This window comes from Chiloscyllium plagiosum, chromosome 10 (assembly GCF_004010195.1).
Source record: "Chiloscyllium plagiosum isolate BGI_BamShark_2017 chromosome 10, ASM401019v2, whole genome shotgun sequence".
NCBI lineage: Eukaryota > Metazoa > Chordata > Chondrichthyes > Orectolobiformes > Hemiscylliidae > Chiloscyllium > Chiloscyllium plagiosum.
The window spans coordinates 82,200,885-82,223,082 of record NC_057719.1 but is presented as its reverse complement, the minus strand read 5'-3'; the positions used below and the strand labels follow the sequence as shown (position 1 = coordinate 82,223,082).

Here is a 22,198-nt window from a genome sequence, read left to right as displayed (position 1 = left end):
TACATACAATGCCTTTAGATTTTGACACTCTATCCAGCTTCAACGGTGTCCCATTTCCATGTATTTTTCTAGCACCAGAGCCGGAAAGCCTAGAATTACTCACCGGCAGTACTCAGAGAAGGTCAAAACATAGCATTTCTCTTCAATGCAGGCTACGCTATTCTCATCCTGATGTCGAGAAGCGAAGATCTCATTCTGTAGGAGAAAAGTAGAGACAGAACTTTAAAAACCTGCACTACACAAAAGCACTAGTCTATTTAGTCTTCTCCATCTCATTAGTACTCCAGTCCATTCAGCAGCATAGTGATTCTAAGATACCCATTCGTATGCTTAACCCTGGATCATACTAACTTGAATTGAAACAAGATGCAAATGCAGAGAGGGAGGAGACGGAGAGGTGAGTATCATTTAAAGAAAGGTAAATAAAGAAAGTCTTCCTCATGTTGATCAACAATCAGACAGTATATTTTACAGAAGGCCCTCTGATCTGAAGAATTTATCCATCATGCTTTAACTTGCATCTGTGCCTGGATTCATGAACAGCATGCAATGTCTGCAGCTGATAAATTCTCTCCTCCTAGGAAGCCCCAGCCTTAGTTCCAAATGATATTATCCTTTAGATCACCATATCATAAAATGTTTTGGCAAAATGAGACTGTAACTTTCCCAAGGGAGCCACCTCACACTAAGATACAGGCAAAGTAAAATGTGTTGCTAAGTTTGATAGGTAACCGTTTCTTACTCCTCCACCAAAAGCGCAAGTTCAAATAAGTGCTCTATTATTAGTGATGCCAACCTCCAAGATGGGCATGGAACTACTGCTCTCTCTCCTTGCTCTGATTTAGATTCGTTGGCACCACATTACAGCATGGTATTTTTCCAGCGCCAATGAAGATCAACATGTCAATTATTGCACTGTACTTTCTGGGATTCTGCTCCATTCAAAAATGGTTGTTGCGTTGATCAACAAGACTGCAAAATTCGTAAGATGTGAAGCACTTCAGGATGTGTTAAAGCGCGCTTTATACATTTGAATTTTCTCATTTGCATCATCAAACCAAGACTAAACATACAAACTTGCGACTTCTACCTCATTGTTTCATTACAAATTTTAAAAAGTCACAATAGTTTGAAAATAAGAAGCACCAATGATGACTAAAAGCCAAAACAATGCTGAATCGAGTGCACGTATACACACACACACATATACATATAGATATGCACACGCAAGAAACAGGGGCTGGTGAAAGGCTAATATAGCAAGAGGCAGAGGGCAGGATGAGATAGGAGCAGGAGCAGGGCAGGAGGCCAGTACAGGGCAGCAGAGGCACAGAGCAAGAGGCAGAGACAGAGGATTTAGAAGTGAACGCCTACAGACTGTGTAGGGAAGGTTGTGGATGCTCACCTCACAGTGAATGCTTGGATTTCTGCCTCCCTGGATGTGCTCAGGCCTGTAGTACCAGTAAAGGCTCATCATAAGTTCCCCTACAGGAAGAAAGCAATACTTTAATGAGTGTGGGCTCAGGTGAAGGCCCTAATAACCACTCAAACTTGCATAATGCTCTTAGCAACTTCAGTTGCCTTCAGAGAATCACTAGGTTTCTCTGTGACCAACTAGATTGGTCTGGCTGGGAACGCTGATGCGTTTGTTACTAGTTTGTGTTACTGAACTAGTGATCCAAATAACACAAGTGTTATTCCCAAGGCAACTTGAGAATTTGAATTTAGGAATTTTATTTAAAAAGATTACTATCAGCAAAACTGACCATGAAATTTCAGATTACTATAAAACCCAGAATGCTAACACATCCTTTAGATTTGAAAACCTGCTAACATTACTTTCCTGAAGAAGGGCTCATGCCCGAAACGTCGATTCTCCTGCTCCTTGGATGCTGCCTGACCTGCTGCGCTTTGCCAGCAACACATTTTCAGCGCTGATCTCCAGCATCTGCAGTCCTCAATTTCTCCTGCTAACATTACTTGCCTGGCCTGTATGTGACCTCAGATCTATATCAATTTTTAAACTTCCTTCAATGTAGCCTGACAAATCATGATTTTGTACCAAATCACTAAACTACAGAGACAGCCCAAAACCACTACCTTAGGGCAACTATACAAAAGGTTTATTGGTCTTTCCAATGTGAACATTCAGGGTATAGATATAAGCAGGAAAACAAAATGCAATCCATTTCAACCAGAGGACATGCTAATCAAGGCATAAAAAGCAACCACACCATCCCTGAAACAGAATATATGAAATCTTGAAGGTATATTGAACGTTATTACATACTGCACTTGTCTGCCAGCAAATTCCAGAGACCAGCAATAAAATGGTGCAAATGTAAGGCTGACATGACAAGGAAGGATATTTGGACGGAGGTGGTGACAAGGTCACTCAGACGTTAGAGAGAAACAAGGATGTCAGTGATGCTGATAGAAGGCTCACAACCACATCTAATGCAGGACGCTTGGAGACTGATAACAGCCACCTTCAGCTTAAGATCAAATAGTTAAATTTAAAAATAAAATCTGAAATACATTTAACTCGGGTGGTTTGTGTTAATCACTTCCAATTCCTAATGCTTTAACTTGGGTGACCTGCTCTGCTGCTATCATTTATTTGGATTGTATGCAACTTTTATAAACGGCTCAGTTTTCTTCCCAGTTGCAGTCCTGAAGTATCAAGTTCCTGATACTCAGGACACTATTAACATAGAAACCGAAGCAAGAGTAGGCCATTCAGCCTTTAAAGCCTATGCCACCATTCAGAAAGATGCTGGCTGATCATCATCTTCAACATCACTTTTCTGCACCGAATTCTTTGAAATTTTTAATATTTATACATCTACTCATCTCCGTCTTGAATATCTCCATAACAGAGTCTCCACAGCCCTTTAAGACAAAGCATTCCAAAGGTTCACAACATCTGAAGCAAAGAAATCCCTCCTTATCTCAACCCTAAATAGCTTGCCCTTTATTTTGAGACTGTGGGTTCCCTGATCTAGACTCTCCCCCTACTGTCTGCTTTCTGTTAAGCAATTTTTAAACTCTTTCCAGTGCTCCCAATGCTTTGTGCCCAAAGTTTGTTTGTTAATTTCCTGTGAGAGAGCTTATCAAAAACCTTCTGAAATCATTTAAATAGACCACATGCACTGGTTCCCCCAAGCTAATCTACTAGGTTCAAAGACTTGTTAAACGTGATTTCTCTTTCATAGATCCAGAGTGACTCCTTCAATTTTTTTTAATATATGCAAGTACCCTGTTCTTGCATCCTTTATTACAAACTCTATTTTCCTGATGACTGATGCGAGGCTAACAGATTGGTTTTTCTCAGTTTTCTCCCTCCCTCCTTTCTTGAAGAGTGGAGTTAAATTTGCCACTTTCCAATCTGCAGGGAGTCATTCCAGAGTCTACAGAATTTTAAAAGATGACCATCAATGCTTTGGTCATCTCAAAAGACAGTTTTCAACACTCTAGGACATGGATCAGGAGGGCCAAGGGTTTTCTTTATGTCCCACTAATTTTCCTTGCACATTTTTATTTTTGAAAAAAAGTAGTTTTAATACATGTTTTCCAATTCCCTTTTTATACAGTGGTCAATGGTTAGGAAGAAAGTCTGACATTGTAGGAGAATATAAACTGATTGGTCAGATGGGCAGATCAGTGGCATATGAAATTTAATCCTGAAAAAGGTGACAGGCGGAAGTGACAAATAAAATATAAGGGAGTATTCACCCAATGAATGGCAGGACATAAGAGGAACAGTGGGATCTTGAGGTACTTATCCACAGATCCCTGAAAGCATCTGGACAGGTTAGTAGGGCAGTCAAGGCAGCATACGCGACACTTGCGTTTATGACTTAGAGTAAGATTATAAGAGCACGGAGGTTATGTTGAAGCTGTACGGAACTTTGATTACATTACAACTGGGTATTGTGCACAGTTCTGGTCACTGCACTATAAGAAAGATTGTGCTAGAGGGGATGTAGAGAAGATTCACTAAGCTGTTGCCCAGGATGGAGTGGTTTAGCTATGAAGAGAGGCTGGGTAATCTAGAGTTGTTTTCTTTCAAGCAAAGACCAAGAAGTGACCTGCTTGAGGTGCATAAGATTGTGAGGGGCATGAACAGGGTTAACAGGAAGCCTTGTGCCCCATTGAAGAAGAAGAATCCTTACAGGTGGAAATAGGCCATTTGGCCCAGCAAGTCCACACCAACCCTCCGAAGAGTAACCCACCCAAACCCATTCCCTTATTACTCTAAATTTCCCCCGATGAATGCGCCTAATACTACGGGCAATTTAGCATGGCCAATCCACCTGACCTGTACATCTTTGAATTGTGGGAGGAAAACAGAGCACTCGGGGGAAACCCACGCAGACACGGGGAGAATGTGCAAACTCCACACAGACAGTCACCAGAGGCTGGGATCAAACCCGGGCCCCTAGCACTGAGGGTGTAGTGCTAACCACTCAGCCACCCTTTTGACACTATTTCTTAATTTCCACTGGAAACCCCATTCCCATCTTCCGGAACGATGGCATTTTACTTCGAAGAAGAAGAATCCCTACAGCGTGGAAACAGGCCATTTGACCCAGTAAGTCCACAGGGTTAATTGCGAGCATTGTGCCCCTTGTTGAAAGTCAACAGCAAAGGGCATTGTCTGAATATGAAAGGCAAGTTGTTTAGAGGGGTTTGGGGTGGGGGTAATTGAGGAAAGAAACCTCACAACCTTTAAAAGGTATGATCCATTCATTCATATAAATAAGATACACATTAGCCTCAGGATTCTTACTGAGACCAAGTTAAAGCTTGAACTCTACAGTCAACCAGATTGTTTGAGAAACGGCTTTGACCATAGAGTAAGTGCACAGTGACATCCTATCCACAAAGATATATCTCTTGCCAAGTAGACATCATGCTTGCACAAAGGGACCACTTGGAAAGCGAGTCAATCAACTATTCCCACGTAGATGGGTGCTCTTGTATAAGCTAAGCTCACAGTCAACTTAATTAAAGCTGTATTAACAACTAGCATTTGAAACAAGTTTCAAGGTCTTTCGCAGAAGTGCTGTCAAGTGATCCTTTAGTGGCTGGTATTAAGACAGGTGACTGAAAGCTTGGTTTTAGGAGCAAATTTCAAGGATACAAGATATGTAGAGAGGTCTAGGGAGATGACTTCAGAATTTCAGGCTGAGACAGCTAAATAAATTCAGAGATTCTGCAAGTCTTAGAAAAGGTTAAAGTAAAAGGGAAGGGTGAGATGGTGCAAAGGTTTGAACACAAGGATAAGATTTTAGTTTTAGTCATTGCTGAAGCTACAGCATTGTAGACTAGACAATACAGAATGCAGTAAACTATCAACTCAACACTGCTATGCAGCAATTATATTTGTGGTGCATTTTAACACAACAGATCAGAGGAAGGTGATGGGTTTAATCACTAAAGTGGCCTCAGATCACTGGCACACTTTGATGGTAACTGTGGTGAGACATGTTGAAAGGAGAAAGGGATATTACAAAGGGCAATGGCTTTTGGAAATCCAAAAGTGGTTAATTTTTTATTTTCAAGAATGCAATGTGCAATAGACACGGTTGAAACATTGCCTCTTTTTGTATAAAATGTGGGGACTGGAATGCCATTTTTTAAAGCTGGAAAGTAAAAGTCCATTTGGACAGCTCAGGTCAATTATTTAGTCACAGAGCAAACATCATGTACTCAATAAAACCCATAGAAAAGGGATACTCATTTACATGACAGTATAAAGATGCTAACACTGAATCAATGGAGATTTTGGAACGTAACAAATTACTAATTAACAAACTAAATACAAGACAAGGGTTGTGATCACTCATCATCTTGTGATACATATTCAATATATGGTTCATGTTAGATATCCACTCCACTACTTATAATCCAGTTCATCTTTTGAGATACACATTCAATACATGATAGATGTCCTTGTGAAAAATATACTGAATATTTCCAATTTACTCTGTTGATTTGGACAGTTACACTAATTACATTTGCTTTGTATCAGTTCCAAAATCATGCCAGACATGTATAAATTGTTTGTACATTCCATACAGTTTATCAAACATATCCTTTATCTTTACGTCCATCTTATGTTTTGATAAATACTCAATTAACTTCAGATGCAATCCTACGATTGACATCAGGAGCTTCTTTAGTGACATATTCAGGAGAGGCTGCAAGTAGGAACACATGCTCAAGAAAGATCAAGAGAAAATAGTTCACAAAGTCGGGTGTTACACTGCTGTAAAGAAATACTCTCCTTGACCTTCATTCATCATAAACCCAAGGTATGTCTGAAAGATGGACTGGAAAGTCTCTAGAAATTTTGAAAACCTCCATCAGACCCATTTCCAAACTTTTCTCTTTCCTGGGAGAACGGCCTTAGCTTCTTTGATCTCTCCACCTAACTGAAGTCCCTTATCCTCGGAACCAATCCAGTAAGTTTTCTCTACACCTCCTCCAAAGCCTTCAGATCTTTCCCATACTGCAGCACCCAGACTTGTACACACTGCATTTGAGGGTGAAAGCGTTTTACAAAAAAATTATAATAACTTTGCTTTTGTACTCTGCCTCTTTTATAAACTCCAGGATTCAGTGTGTCTTTTCAGTCGTAGAGATATTGGGTAGATCATTTAGGAATGAGATGAGGAAACATTCCTTCACTCAAAGAGTAGCGAACCTGTGGAATTCTTGGCCACAGAAAGCTGTGGAGGCCATCTCACTGAAAATATTTAAGAAAGAGATAGATCTTTAAAGCCATTTTAAAGGCATCATGGGTACGGGAAGGAAGCAGGAATATGGTATTGAGTTAGAGGATCAGTCATAATCATGTTGAATTGTGGAGCAGGTCCAAAGTTGCAGGATGCAGTTGTGCATAATTGTTTTTTGTGCAGGAAGAAGGTACCCCAGAGGTCAGTACTACTTTTGTTGATACACATTAATGAATTAAACTTATGTACACAATACAGTTTCAACATCTACACATGACACAGATCTACTCCTGCTCAGTGTTTGTTTCTAATCACTTCCACGCCTGCTCTTCACCTTCATAACATGGGAGTGCAAGAGAACAGGGAGGCAGAATGGAGATAAAGAACAGTTATATATACTACACAATATGGTCTGAGCCCTTTCAGGGTGCACGTGTATATGCACACGCATACAAAAAACACAACTCATCTACAAAATATATCCTGACACGCTTACGTGGATTAAATTCCACCTGTAATTTGTCTTTCCAATAAACCAACCTTTCTGCCTTCGCGAAGTGTATCACTACCCTCTTCACAGTTCAAACTAATTGCAAATTGTGTCATGTGTAGATGTTGAAACTGTATTGTGTACATAAGTTTAATTCATTAATGTGTATCAACAAAAGTAGTGGGTATAGTACTGACCTCTGGGGTACCTTCTTCCTGCACAAAAAACAATTACGCACAACTGCATCCTGCCACCAAGCTAACTTAGCATCCAAAAAGTTACCTTAAACAGTTAAGTTTTTAGGTTCTCTCTAGAAATGATGCCTGACCTACCGTGTAATTTTAGGATTTATTTTGCATCCATGCCATCACTCTCCCCTTTATTACAAGAGTTTCAACTTTGTGAGCAATCCTATTGCATGGCACTTTAGCTAAGCGAGCACATCAACTACATTACCCTCATCAACCCTTTGTTATTCTACTAAAAACTCAAGTTGGTTAAACATGATTTGTCTGTTTGACCATTTCACAGCACAGCATTGTCTCTCTATACTGGCATAGGGATTTTTAGCATGCATTAGGTGCTGCAGTCTCTAGAGTGAAACTTGAACCCATGACCTTCTGACTCAGAGGTAAGAATGCTATTCACAGAGCCACAGATGGCAGTGCAGTGAATTAGATTTTCCTAGCAGCAAGTTCACTCAATAGAATGAGACCTGCATATTAGGAGCTGACAATACTAATGTTCAACCAAACCAGACAAGGAAAATTAGCATTTGATGCCTGAGACCTGTGCTTAGGTGGTAGGGTGCATTAAATCACTTGCTCTTTCACTAGGCACAAGTTACAATTCCAGATAGCTCAGCAACAAAAAGCAAAAGGGCCTCAATCAACATATTTAAGTTTTGTAATGGAAAATTGTCCCTGTTGGTTCAATCTGAAAATACATGGGTGGGGTACTTAACCCTCTGCACAAACAAGGTACAGCAATAGAAATGGACAAGATTTCACCCAGGGGGTTAGATTGATCTGCATTTAGCCTGCACATCAAAGGGCTTTATATTTATCATCCAGGTACTTGCCAACGAAACAGAAGTCAAAGCACAGAAGACTAATCAGTCCACTGCACCTGAAGTTAACTAATCCCATTCCCATTTGTTCTTTGCCCAGAAGCATGCAACTTTCTCCTTTCCATGTATTTATACAATGGATTTTTAAATGCTTAAGTACTTATTATAAACAAGCTTACCAAGAAACCCATAAGAACAAAAACCTTGAGCTTTTGATAGCAATTGGGGAGGAGAAAGAGAAAAGGAAAGAGATGGACAGCATGTGGGGAGAATGAAGATAGAGAGATGGTTAGGCAGTCACTGCTCCTACCGATGATAACAGCAGCATGACACATCAGGTGGTGGTGGTGGTGGGTTAGGGTTAAGGTCAGACTTGGAGGCAAATCCCCAGCATCCTCTGACTGACAAACTTGTTGACAGCAGAGGTCAAAGCTCACCTGCTGCCACACTAAGCCAATTAAGAATATGGGATCTCATTTCTGACTACCACAGAGCTAACCAAACAAATTCCACATGTCAGAACAGGAGGTAGCAAATCCATTTGAAGCAGCACTGAAAAAAAGGGAGTGGCCAGCTGCATCAAAGCAGTTCATTTTGTTTAGATTTACAAGTGAAGGTAACTTTGGGGAGGTGGAAGAGGAGAGATGGTGAGAGACCGACCATCAGAAAACTACTGGGTCCCCAAAAGGTTGAAAGTCACAGAAGTCTTTAAAATAATAAAAGGTGTTTGATAGTACTGACAGAGAAGACTTTCCATCAGTAGGGAGAAAACTACATACTACAATTAATGATGATAATAAATCCAATGAAGAATTCAGGGGAAACATCTTTCACCAAGGAAAGATCAAAATGTTTACTTTGCTACCACATGGAATAACTGAAGTGAATAGCTAGATGCTGTAGCTACACAAGCACAAGGAGGAAAGGAACACAAGAATATGTACTAATTTAAATGGATTAGAATACTCATGTGTTGCATACACCAGTCAATTGAATGGTTTGTTCTTGTGCTGTAAACTCTATACAACTCCACCTCGGGCTGGGTCCGTCGGCTTTTCCATCTACTGGATCCTGACAAAGATCTGAGTGATTTATAAGGTCCTTTATAATGAATACTTAACATTACCAATTGAACAGCAGAGAGTACCACTTAACATCATAGGGGCCAGATGTGTCAAATATTTACGACTAAGCAACTGCAGATTTCTTTGCTGTTTGTGGCTCAAGGGAACTGAACTAACCTCAGCACATTAAAATCCAGAGAGATGAGAATTTAAAAAAAAAATAACGAGCTGTTACAACCTGGAATGCACTGCTTGAAAGGTTAGTAGAAGCAGACACGTTACAAACCTTCAGGAAAGGTTTGGTATACATGTGAAGCAAAAAGGAAACATTTGCAGATCTACAGTAAAGAGTAGGGGAGTAGAACAGACTGAATAGCTATTTCAAAGTGCTGGGACAGGCACAGTAGGCCTTCTGAGTCATATCATTTTATGATAACAGTTCAACACACCACCTTTAAACTGACACATAACTAAAGTCCTGGAATCTGGTCAACCTGCATTTCATTAGTGCATATCTCCAGACGACCGATGAGAAACCGGAATCTGGATTTCAGTCATGCACACGTTGGGAGTAGGCTCATAATGCCAGGTTTCTGGAATCAGATTCAAAGCAGAGCTGAAACTGTATTCCCATCTCTAGCTTTCAGGTGTTGGCAAAATAAAAAGAACTAGATGTTGAAGGCTTATGAGGGCACAAGGTGTAAGGGAGGGGATGGACTTAAAAGAATATGGAGGAGAGACAACAAATTTGCTGATAAATGTGGTTTATCATGCAGGAACCAAAAGCTCCACAACATGCTTGACACTGACAGCACTCAAACAAAAGGGGGGAGAAATAGGACGTGGAGGCAGAGGTGTCATTTCCTTCATGCTCTCCTTAATGCTCAAACCAGATTATCATCAATCACTGTGATACTCCACAGGCCATCTGCTTCACACAACTCGCCTGACATCTTATTACAAGTACAATAACCCTCCCAAGCAATAAACGTCACTTCACAGCCCCCAAGCCACCATTAACTGACTGAAGTATTGGAGAAACATCAATTATGGAAAGTTCTCAACTGTCCCCTCATAAGCAATACAAAAGGCCATGTCTTAGGTTTGCAAAAACCAAAACTGTTGGCTATAAAAGCAGAGGCCGACTCTTACTGGCCTCTAGGCCAGATACTGAAGCAATATCTTGCAGATGGAAATGCCAAACTGATACCTAAAGATGACAATCACCTCCCTCCTCACCCCCATCCACCCACCACGGAACAACCCCCATCACCATGTTATTTTACAACCCCCTCCACAACACGTTATTTTACAATAGCATAGGTTTCCTTTGGGGGGGGGGGGGGGGGGGGGGGGAGAGAAGTCAGGAAAACCTGGAAAGCAAATGGGTTATCAGACCACAATCCCACTGTAATAAAGGAACACTCCACCCCTACATAGCAGACCACACACCAGTAGATTCCCACAGGCACGGCCCTTCATAAAATACAAAATTCAGAGATACCAATTTAAGGACTTCTCAGCACAGATCCATTTCCAGTCCAAGTCCATTAGTTCTAAGTAAAAAGGGAATTAAATGGACTGGGGAAGTTTAATGGGCTTTTCATGAAATTTATACAATTGGAAACATGCGTGATAAAATGTTGCCGGTTCGTAGATTAAAAAAATTACCACAGGTGATTTGGTGATGGGGAAATAAACCTTCCAGTTGAGAGAGAATTTCTGGATATAAAAGAAAAGGAAAAAAAATAGAAGGGGAAGTTGGGCCAAGGGGAGAGCACTTTGGTCAGAATACCTGCTCATTATTTTTACAGGGAGAAAATACACATACAAATAAATTTTTGCTTAGCAATGCTTTTATTTTCTTTTAAATGCAGTGTTAGCCTGAGTGCATGCTGGAACTCTTACCTTCCAGCCACCATCCCAATGCCAAACAGTTTTATAGTTTGTCTCTCCTTTGCGTTCCCCCACCCCAGCACCAATTACAGACAGGATCTCTCCCATACTAGGACTAGCAGACTAGACAGGATATTAGAAACAAATCTATTTAGCTAACATCTGGAATAGCTATGTGCTGTGTGAATTCCAAAGTCCTAAAAGCAGCACTATGTATTCCTTGCAGGTCTTGCTTTGCATTTCATTGAATCAACTGGCTAACCTGATGCAGGGTCCTCCCAGAGCGCAGAAACCTTGGCAACATAAGGAATGGACTTCTTTCTGGGTCCTGACTTCAATAAAACAGTGTCCCGAACCTTGATCACTTCACCATCCCTTTCAACTGCAGGATAGCACTTACGAATCAGGAGCTCCACTTCTCCCTGAAAAGGAAAATGGATTGGAGAAGAAATGTTAAAAAAATATGAACATAGCCAACTGAATCCTTCAAGCCTCCCTCCTCAGAATCAGATGTATTTTAAATTCCACTTCAGAATCTTGAACACAAAATTTAGGGTGGCTGTTTCACTTATGCTGAGAGAGCACTGTAATGCCAGATATGCTACATTTCAAATGCAACGTTAGAATGAGGTCCTATATGTCATCTTCAATACATAAAAAACTCCCATGACTTAATTCAAAAGGACATAATTCTCTCATCCCCTAACTAATATTTAAAATCACATTCATCAAAATAAATCTGATCATATTACACCATCTGTAGGATCTTGCTCTGTACATGGGCAAATTTGTTTTCAAATATTACTACCAAATGTTACTACACTCAAACGTTTATTGATTTTGAAGTGCTCTGGGCCATTCTGAGGTTATGAAATGTTGTATAGAAATGCATGTAGTTTCACAATGTCTTCCTTCCATACGCACTCCAAAATATTATATCATAGAACCCTACAATGTGGAAAACAGGCTCTTCAGCCCAACTAGTACACACCGACCCTCCAAAGAGTTACCCACCCAGACCTATTCCCCTACCCCATATTTACTTCTGACTAATGCACCTAATCTACACATCCCTGAACACTCTGGGCAATTTAGCATGGCCAATATATCTATCCTGCACGTCTTTGGACGGTGGGAGGAAACCAGAGCACCCAGAGGAAATCCACGCAGACACTGGGAGAATGTGCAAACTCCACACAGACAGTCACCCGAGGCTGGAACTGAACCCAGGTCCCCGTCGCTGTGAGGCTGCAGTGCTAACCACTGAACCACAGTGCTGCCCATTATTGGAGTCTGAACTAATACCAGTAAAATGCTGCGTAATAGTTCCTCTTCTGATGGAACACAAGCTGACAACCATAACACATGTAGAATATATCACAATGTTGATAGCTCAGCAATTAAACTTTTAGGATCAGAGAGTATGACAGAGGGTGCATGGGGGGGGGGGGGGGGGGACAGAGAGGGAACAGTGAGGGAGAGAATGCACTCGAAGGCTAAAGGCAAACATTTGATCATGAAGACAGTGATTGCCAGACGTGAGCCCACTTAGACAAATGACTAAAGTGGGTAAGTAGGACTTGTTACAATTTAGGAACATGGTAGCAGGGTCCTAAAAATCCTTGCAGCTTAAGTCACTGTTTTAATTGAAAGTGCACCTTGCTGCTAAAGTTCAGTACCAGCAGTCTGGTTGAGAGAAGTTAATGCAACATACTCTAAACTCAATTTGTGCTTGGTGGGCCATGAGTCAATACCATACTGGACAGAAGCATTAAGTCAGTCAGCAGAAGAGGCTTACTATATATATAAAAATTTCCAGATGGAATGGAGTAAACAGCTATAACTTCACTTTCAGACAACAACGCAGACATGGGTTTACAGACTAAGTTTCACTTGCATTTCGCTTTGAGGCTCAGTCAAGAAGAAAGTACAATGTAAGCACTAATTAAAAAACTGGAGTCAACTACAATCTCAATATTACCTACAACACATTGCCTTCTGTCTGGTTTGGCTGCAAACAGGGAGAAAGAACTTAAAAAAAAAACCTCTCGCAACATATCTCTCTTTTCAGTAATGTTCAAGAATAGTGCTGTCAAGTGACTATTTGAACTGAAAAATAGTTAAATTGAAAAATTGGCTGCAGAATATGATTTACTAGAGAGGTAGAAGGGAGTAGTCTAAAATTCTGAATGGAATTATATGTATAGGTAGGCATAAAAGAATTGGCACCAATTTGAAGACAACAGCCAGAATTGCTCTGATTTTGGACTGCATCCAAATTTCCAGCATATATCCATTTAGCAATCCCACTTTAGGTTTATTTTTCAACTTTGAAGAACGACAGACATTATGATTTGTACATACCACCAAAAGGAATTTTTTTTTTTTAAAGAAAAACACCTGCTGTACCTGTTAGTCCCAATATTTTTATTGCAATAGACAAGTTTTGAAGGCCCTGTTTATGCAGGACGGTCAGATGATATTTTCAGCATTTCTAACACTTGGCCTCAGCTCTGAAGCCACAACACTGTTTCCTTATATACTGTTACTCCTCTCCAGGAAAATGGGCTATTCTTCATGTGGTGACATTATTTGACCACCTATCAGGCTATGGAAGTAGAATGCAATCTTCTCTTCACCCAGCATCCACATGCTTTATGACATAACACAAAACAGGCTATTCAGCTAAACAAGCCCATGCTGGCGGCTCTGCCTCGCACATGTCTCTTTTCCATGCCACTCTTCAAACATTTCTGTTATTCATCCCATCTACTTCATGTATGGAGTTCCATATTTTCATCACACTCTGGCTAGTTTTTCTCAGATCCCTATTTACAGTGCGAGTGACTGTCTTGATGTGATACAAATCAGGTAGGTATAGTACAGATTACTAGGATGAGTAATCTGGAGTTCCGCTTCATTTTTCTCTCCTGGAGGGTTTTAAGGCCAAACACAACCCCACCCCGATCAGATCTAAAAATCTGTGACAAGCATATTGTTTGACTCTAGTCTGACTCAACTGGCAACTCTGCTTCAAGAACTGAACCACCAATAACCAAAGCCAACAGTCCAAAAGTATTATGAAGGAGTGTCACAGTGATGGCACAATGGTTAGCACTGCTGCCTCACAGTGCCAGGGACCCGGGTTCGATTCCTGCCTCAGGCGATTTGTGGAATTTGCACATTCTCCCTGTCTGCTTGGATTTCCTCTAGGTGCTCCAGTTTCCTCCCACAGTCCAAAGTGTGCTAGTTAGGTGAACTGGCTATGCTAAATTGCCCACAGTGTTCAGGGATGTGTAGGTTAGTTGCATTAGTCAGGGGTAAACGTAAAGTAAAAGGGTAGTGGAATGGGTCTGGGTGGGTGACTCTTTGGAGGGTCGGTGTGGATTTGTTGGGCCTTTTGGCCTGTTTCCACACAGTAGGGATTCTATGATCTATGATACATTCCTTGTTGATTTTAAAGCATGGTCTTGTCTTTTTGTTGGGCAACAAGTAGAGCTCATGCCACTATTCACAGATTAGGGCATTCTCCGGGTATCTTGGTCATTATTGTGCCATCAACAAACACCAACAGAACAGATTAATTGTTCTAATCATGACATAACTATCTGCAGGAGCTTGCTGCATACAAATTTGCTGTTGCATTTCCTCCATTACCATTGCGACTACACTTAAAACCCTAACGTAACAATAAGGTGGAAGGAAGTTATTCTGCAATGATACTGAAGAATCTTAAACACAAGGAGGATGCAGTCATTTTTGGTTGTTACTCAATGAGTAATCCAAAAGTCTTGCCTCATAATATGAAAACAATATGTTGCAAATGATGGAAACCTGATCTACAAGGTTAACTATATCTGTCTCCACAAATGCTGCCTGGCTGAGTTTTTCCAGCATGTTCACATCATGAATGCTTGATGCAATTTGGATTAAGTTTGGTTAATTAACATCTTTTAGGGAGGGAAACACAACACCCTTGTGCTGCCTGACCTATTCGTGACTCCAATTCTACAATGTGACTGACAGTATTTAAGAGTAAATCTGAAATGAACCAGCAAACCTCCCAGTTGTACCAAATCTCTACATTCCAGTAGTTGACAGCAACAGCACACTATCATCACTTCAGGAACGAGAGAGATGGGCAATGAGAACATGCTGAGAATCATCTTTGTCAAAATAAATCAGATTCCTGAGGAGCTTGGAGGCAATTTTTTGTTAGCTCTTATCAACATGCAGGAATATTCAGATTTGACCACTCACAGCACACGGCATTTTATGTCATTCCAAGGAAGAAAATCTACAAGCATTAATTTAGAGCCTGTTGAAAGATATAGACTGTAATTATCATCAATAGTTCCATATGTAGTATATGACACATACCAGTTAGAACAAAACAGACATGCACAGATACACCTAGCTAATAGCTACATATTTATTAATATTTAAATTCATAGTTTGTAAAGGAGTGGCAGCTATAATCAAGGTTAAAACTTTAACCTGAAGGCATCACTGGGATGCTCATCTCAAGCTTTCCGGCCCCTTTATCGTTTTTAATGCAACATGGGTGGTGAAGAGCAAATATCGTACTATACTTAATGGCTACAGTCTGCAAAGCATTTTTCAAACTTCAGCAATTTTTAGCCACTTGGGTAATAAGTGTCAAATCCAGAGAGGCTCTCATTAAAAGTTAAACTGGATATTACCTCTTAGATTGGAATATATTCATATCTGTGCATGACAATTTCACTTCTTGCCTTCTCTTTCCCTCATTCCAATTGAAATCCAATCCCAAATGATTTTGCACCTCTAGTCATTCAAATACAACAAATGAAACTGGCTGCTTTTTTAATGTTTAAACAAATCACTGTTTGCAGAACATGGATTTTGCTGACAAGGCTACAGTTATTAGCCAATCTTGGTGACCAAAGATGATAGGTCACTTTCTTCAACTATTACAGTCCTAGCAACAACAGAGTCCCATGATTGTGTGAAGAGAGTGTTCCAGGCACTATGACCTAATGGCTATGAAGAAAGGACAATACTTAGTTAAGTCAAGATGGTGTAAAACCTAGTAGGCTGTTGTTTTTTTGGGTGAAATCTTTCTTCAAATGGGTACAAAATCCAGAGTTTTAACTCACAATATAGAACTTGAAAATAAACCTGGTATATATTTCATGACTGCAGAGTTTACTGAAGTTGGTATACTAACAGCTTGCAAGTAACTTTTTAATTCTTCTGAAACCTTTACCAATAAATTCCATTCCTTTCTAGCCACCATCTTATGGTACACAAGTCTGTTTACAAACTCTTTTAATCTATTTAACCAAGAACCAAGCTCCGAATTTCGCAAGGTCAACAATACAAAGACCATATATCTCCAATTCTGGAGCACAGCCCCTCTGATCCTGATCTAGCCAATCTGCTGTCTCAACTGATTCATGATTTTCTTAACTCCAATCAAGATTACTTCAACATTTGCCTTGCTGGCTTTTTACTTTCACTGTGTAAACTGAAGATCATCTGAAACTCTGCTTTACATATCCTAATCTATACGAAGTTGTGTTCCCCCATGACAGAGATGATCACTGTACTTCAGCCTCATGAACAGCTAATCTAGAACACCAAATTTTTAAATTCTCACCCTCATGTTGAAACTTTTCCACAGGTTCACGCACACAACTTCTAGCTCCAAAATCTAACTTTGTCTTGCCATTTGACCCTTCAAGACACCTGCATCTCTCAATATCACGACACTTGCTCATCCCCTACTCCCTTTTCAGCCATCCAGATTTGAAGTTCCAAACTTGACTCTCCACCTCACTTCTAAGATGGCTTTGAAAGGTTATCACTCAGGCCAAGATTTTAGTCACCTACCTCAACAGCTCCAAGTAACTACACTTTCAAAGTATTTCATAGCTATAAAGCACTCTATAAAGCTATAAAGACCATTCCCTCCGTGACTCCCTCGTCAGATCCACACCCCCCACCAACCCAACCTCCACTCCCGGCACCTTCCCCTGCAACCGCAGGAGGTGTAAGACTTGCGCCCACACCTCCCCCCTCACCTTCCTCCAAGGCCCCAAAGGAAACTTCCATATCCGCCAGAAATTCACTTGCACCTCCACACACATTATCTATTGCAGCCGCTGCACCCAATGTGGCCTCCTCTATATTGGGGAGACAGGCCGCCTACTTGCAAAGCGCTTCAGAGAACACCTCTGGGACACCCGGACCAACCAACGCAACCACCCTGTGGCTCAACACTTCAACTCCCCCTCCCACTCCACCAAGGATATGCAGGTCTGTGGACTCCTCCACCGCCAGACCACAACAACACGACGGTTGGAGGAAGAGCGCCTCATCTTCCGCCTTTTCCTCATTCCTGATGAAGGGCTTATGCCCGAAACGTCGATTCTCCTGTTCTTTGGATGCTGCCTGACCTGCTGCGCTTTTCCAGCAACACATTTTCAGCTCTGATCTCCAGCATCTGCAGACCTCACTTTCTCCATAAAGCACTCTATGATCTCCTAACATCATGAAAGGTACTACAGAAATGCAAGCTTGTTATTTACTATAGGTATTCTTGCTGGCCAACAAATCTGATATTTTGGTCAGTGGTATGGATTGAATTGATTCTGATAATATGTTACCAAGTTTTCCAAGACAGTTAACAAGCAAAATTTGAAACTCAAAATATAGAAATATTAGCACAGGATGATTTGCCCAAACAGTTAAGTTTGATAAAGTATCTCAAAAAAGTAAAAACGGATAGAGGTGAGAGAATTCCAAAATTTACGTCCAAGAGAGCTGGAGATTATTGCCGCACTCTGGGCAGCTATAAAGTCAGAATCGCTCTTGGGACTAGAATTTGCTGAGTGCAAAGATTTTAGGATTACAGGGCTACAGGAAGCTCCAGATATAGGGAGGGCTGAAGTTATAATGAGATTTGAACATGTGGATAACAACTTTAAAACTGAGGTCTTGAGGGACCCAAAACCAATACAGGTCAGCGACAGGTGATCACAGTATCAATAGAATTTGGAAGAATTCAGGTTCTGCACCTAAAAAAGTTCAGTGTCTGGAATTCTGCAGTGAGTAACTCACTTCCAGTCTCCCCAAAGGCTGTCCACCATTTAAAAGGCGGAAGTTATGAGTCTGATGGAATACTATCCATAACATCAGCTCCAAAAATCACACAAGAACCTCAACACTATTCAAGACAAAGCAGACCTTTTCATCAACACCTTCAACATTCACTTCCGCTACCACTGGCACACAGTTACAGTGTGTACCATCTACAAGACATACTCCAATAACTCAATCCAGGCTCCTTCAACAGCACCTTCCAAACTGATGAGTCCTAGCACCAAGGAAGAGAATGTTGCTGTTCCTTCACCACAGCTAGATCAAAATCCTGGAATCTGCACCGTAGATGTGCTGCGATAGTTGAAAAAAAGCAGCTCACCACCTCAAGAATAGTTTAGAATGGGCAGTAAATGCAGGTCTGGCCACTGACATGCCAAATCCCATGAAAGAATTTAAAAAAGCACTGGCAATGGCAGCATCGGAATAGTTGCAATTATTAAGTCAAAGTTTAGGTCAGAAATTCTAAAGTAAAAAAGCTAATGCGGGGCAGAGATGGGCAATATTATGGATGTAAAAGTAGGTGCTCATGGCGATAGAGTGGACATGTTGCTTGATGCTGGTGTGTCAATAAGAACAGCAAGGTTATGAACAATCTGCTTCATTCTCAGACAGTGACAAAAGGCGAGGGATGCAGTAGATTGCCTCAGAATGGATGTTACGGCATCAACTAAAGACAACTGCTTTGGTCTTTGCAATATGTAACTGAAGAAAATTTTGTCTCATCAGGACTTAATGTCAGACAAAGTGCTTAATGAATCAGTGGAATTAAATGGCCAAGAGAGATGATGAGGAAGAATTAAGTGTTGTCGGTATACACTGGAAACTTGTGTTGTGTTTTTAGATGATGGAATTGAGCAACAATATCATATTGACAAATAGAGGGACAAGGGAATACATACTAAAGGAATGGGGAAGCAGATTCCAGAATCAGGAAGAGAACCCATTACGTTTAATTGTCTGTTGATAACTGACGTGATAGGAATGGAACCAGGCAAAGACCACCCAACCCAGCAGGAAAATTGAGGAGAAGCACTCAAGGAGGATGTGTGGTCAACCATTAAAAGCTTTATCACTGTCACAATCCTTTGAATGTCATTCATTATGGTGTGATATGGCAGAACCCAATATGAAGTTTTAAACAGGGTTAGAGTTGCAAACAAGATAAAAATCACTGATTGAGGAAATGTCAATCCATTGAAGGATTTGAAGTGAAAGGAAGTTTGGCGATCAAAGTATATGAAGGATGGGTTTACTGCAGAGCAGGAATGAAGACAGCAGAAAAGCATATGAAGAGAACAACCAATTAGAAATATCAACTAACATGGGAGCCAGAAAGTAATGTTGAATGATTAGCAGATTGATGTACAAAACAACAGACAGATCTCACAAATAAGAGGAGCTCAAAAAGGGCAGAAGAAAGAAATTTGAGAAAGATGTAAGTTCATGTTAGGATAGACATGATGTCTGGCTTGGTGGGCTAAAGGAAAAGTCAGTTAAGCACAGATTAGGACAGATCTTAAGGTGGGTCTTAAAGCAAGATTTAACCAGGGAATTCCAGAGCTAAGAACCAAGGAACTAAAGGCAAGATTGCTAAGGGTGAACTAATATAAAGACAGAGAGGGGGTCTGCATAGGAGTCCAGAACTGAAAGAGTAGGTTGTGGATGGTGACAGAAATCATCACACAGCAGGCAGAAGGCTGCTGGTCATTTGAGAAATGCAATGGGTCAAACTACACGTGACAATATTTAACATTATTGGACAATATTTTAACTTCATGTTCAGTATTATGCGCAGTATTACAATAGTCTCCTACAAATATATTAATCCATAGGCAGACTTATTACAATCTCCGATGCTCAAATCTTTACTTACACCAATAAAAGGGCTATTTAAAGATATAAATGCCGAAGGTGGGGGCTACTTGCAGTACTAAATATAATCAAAGGAAGTTAAACACCATTTAAAACATATTTATACAGGACACCACCAAACCAGAAAAGCTGAACAGGCTGGGGTTCTTTTCACTAGGGACGACCTGATAAGAGTAATTAAAAGAAAGAACACCCTGTACTATACTGACCTGATCTGACAATACCAAAAAGGGACTGTACAGTTAGCTGAACTATGTGCCTATTGAACAGGGCTGTTGCCAAAATCATTTGGATGAAGTGAGCTCAAAATCAATTTCATGGCGATAACAAACCCAGTCATACAGCATGGAAACAGACCCTTCAGTCCAACTTAACCATGCTGACCGAGTGTCCCTAAACTAGTCTCATTTGCCTGCATTTGACCCATACCCCTCTACACTTTTCCTATTCAGGAACCTGTCCAAATGGCTTTTAAATGCTGTAACTGTACCTGCATCTACCATTTCCTCTGGCAGTTCATTCCATACATACACCATCCTATGTGTAAAAGTTACCCCTCGAGCCCCTTCTAAGCTTTTCTCCTCTCACCTTATAATTATGCCCTCTAGTTTTGAACTCTCCTACCCTTGGGAAAAGAGCTTTGCTACTTCATTTTGTGTCAGTAATTCCTTTTGGAAAATGTTAGCCTCATGATTAATAGTCAAAGCTGCTTTCAAAATGGAAATGGAAGAAATGATAAAGTCTAATTGTATAACCGAATTGACTGGATGCCCAAACAAGACCAAATATCAGTTCTTAAGTTTTAGATTTGAATACAACTATGAAAAAATATTAAAAAGGTGGAAGATCCAAACCTAGGCAAACAAACCATTAAAAAAATTTAAAATGGATCACAGGGTGGAATCTTATGATTTATTTGGCTCAGTACAAGTCACATGGAATTTGTTGGAGGGATTTCTGCAGTGAGGCCAAGTGAGTTTACTCACTGAATCTTACCAAACTCTCCACATTAATTGCCATTCCCACTCCTTTGGCATGTATTGCGTGGAATTTCCATCCCATCTTAATACATGCAGTTCCTGAAGTGACTCACTGCTCACCAGATATTCCAAAATTGACTGGTATCCTTCATGCAGATACCATTATTAAAAAGGTCAGTGTGTGCCTGGACAAACACAATCATTCTGGAGCTGCCCTGTATGGTTATTTGCCTTGGGTATGGCAGACAGTTCAAATCGACACCCTACTTTTCAGACAGGATCCTGGAGCTCCTACTGGACAGGGTGTTGCACAGGTGGTAAAAGCGGCTTGCCTTTATTAGTCATGACACTGATTATAAAAGTTGGCAAGTCATGTTGCAACTGTAGAAGACTTCAGTTGGGCCACATTTGAACAATTGTGCGCAGTTCTGGCCATCACACCATAGGAAGAATGTGGAGGCTTTGGAAGTGGTGCAAAAGATGTTTACTACGATGTTGCCAAGATTGGAGTATATTAGCTCTAAGGAGAGGTTGGACAAACTTGGATTGTTCTCGCTACAGCACCAGAGGTTGAGTGGCCACATGATACAAGAATATATAACTATGAAAGACATGGATAGGATGGATAGTCAATGTCTTTTTCCCCAGGGTGGAAATGTCAAATACTAGGAGACATAGGTTTAAGGTAAGAGGAGGAACATTTAAAGAAAACATGCAAGGCAATTTCTTTTTTTAAACACATTGGTGCCTGGAAAATGCTGCCAGCCAACACTATGTTGGGATTGAATTTTAGTTCAACAGTTAATCATCAGTTTTACCATACAGGGATTTGGAATCAGAAGTGACCTGCTGCTCGCGCAGGTAGGCACCCGGCTGGGGTTTCTGGGACCAAGGCCTCCTACTTGGAGTAGTTCATGTTTTCATTTGGTCAACCAGCA

At 40.7% G+C, this 22,198-nt stretch overlaps 1 protein-coding gene across 1 annotated transcript in view; it reads right to left on the bottom strand.

Annotated features, from left to right (window-relative positions):
- Positions 1-22,198, bottom strand: part of bahd1 (bromo adjacent homology domain containing 1) — a 71,900-nt gene that overhangs the window by 2,167 nt on the left and 47,535 nt on the right. The window contains exons 4-6 of the mRNA XM_043698205.1: positions 11,525-11,684; positions 1,406-1,485; positions 104-195 (exon numbers count right to left, since the gene is read on the bottom strand). Of these exons, the coding sequence (XP_043554140.1) occupies positions 104-195; positions 1,406-1,485; positions 11,525-11,684 (332 nt within the window). The remainder of the gene's footprint in view (positions 1-103; positions 196-1,405; positions 1,486-11,524; positions 11,685-22,198) is intronic.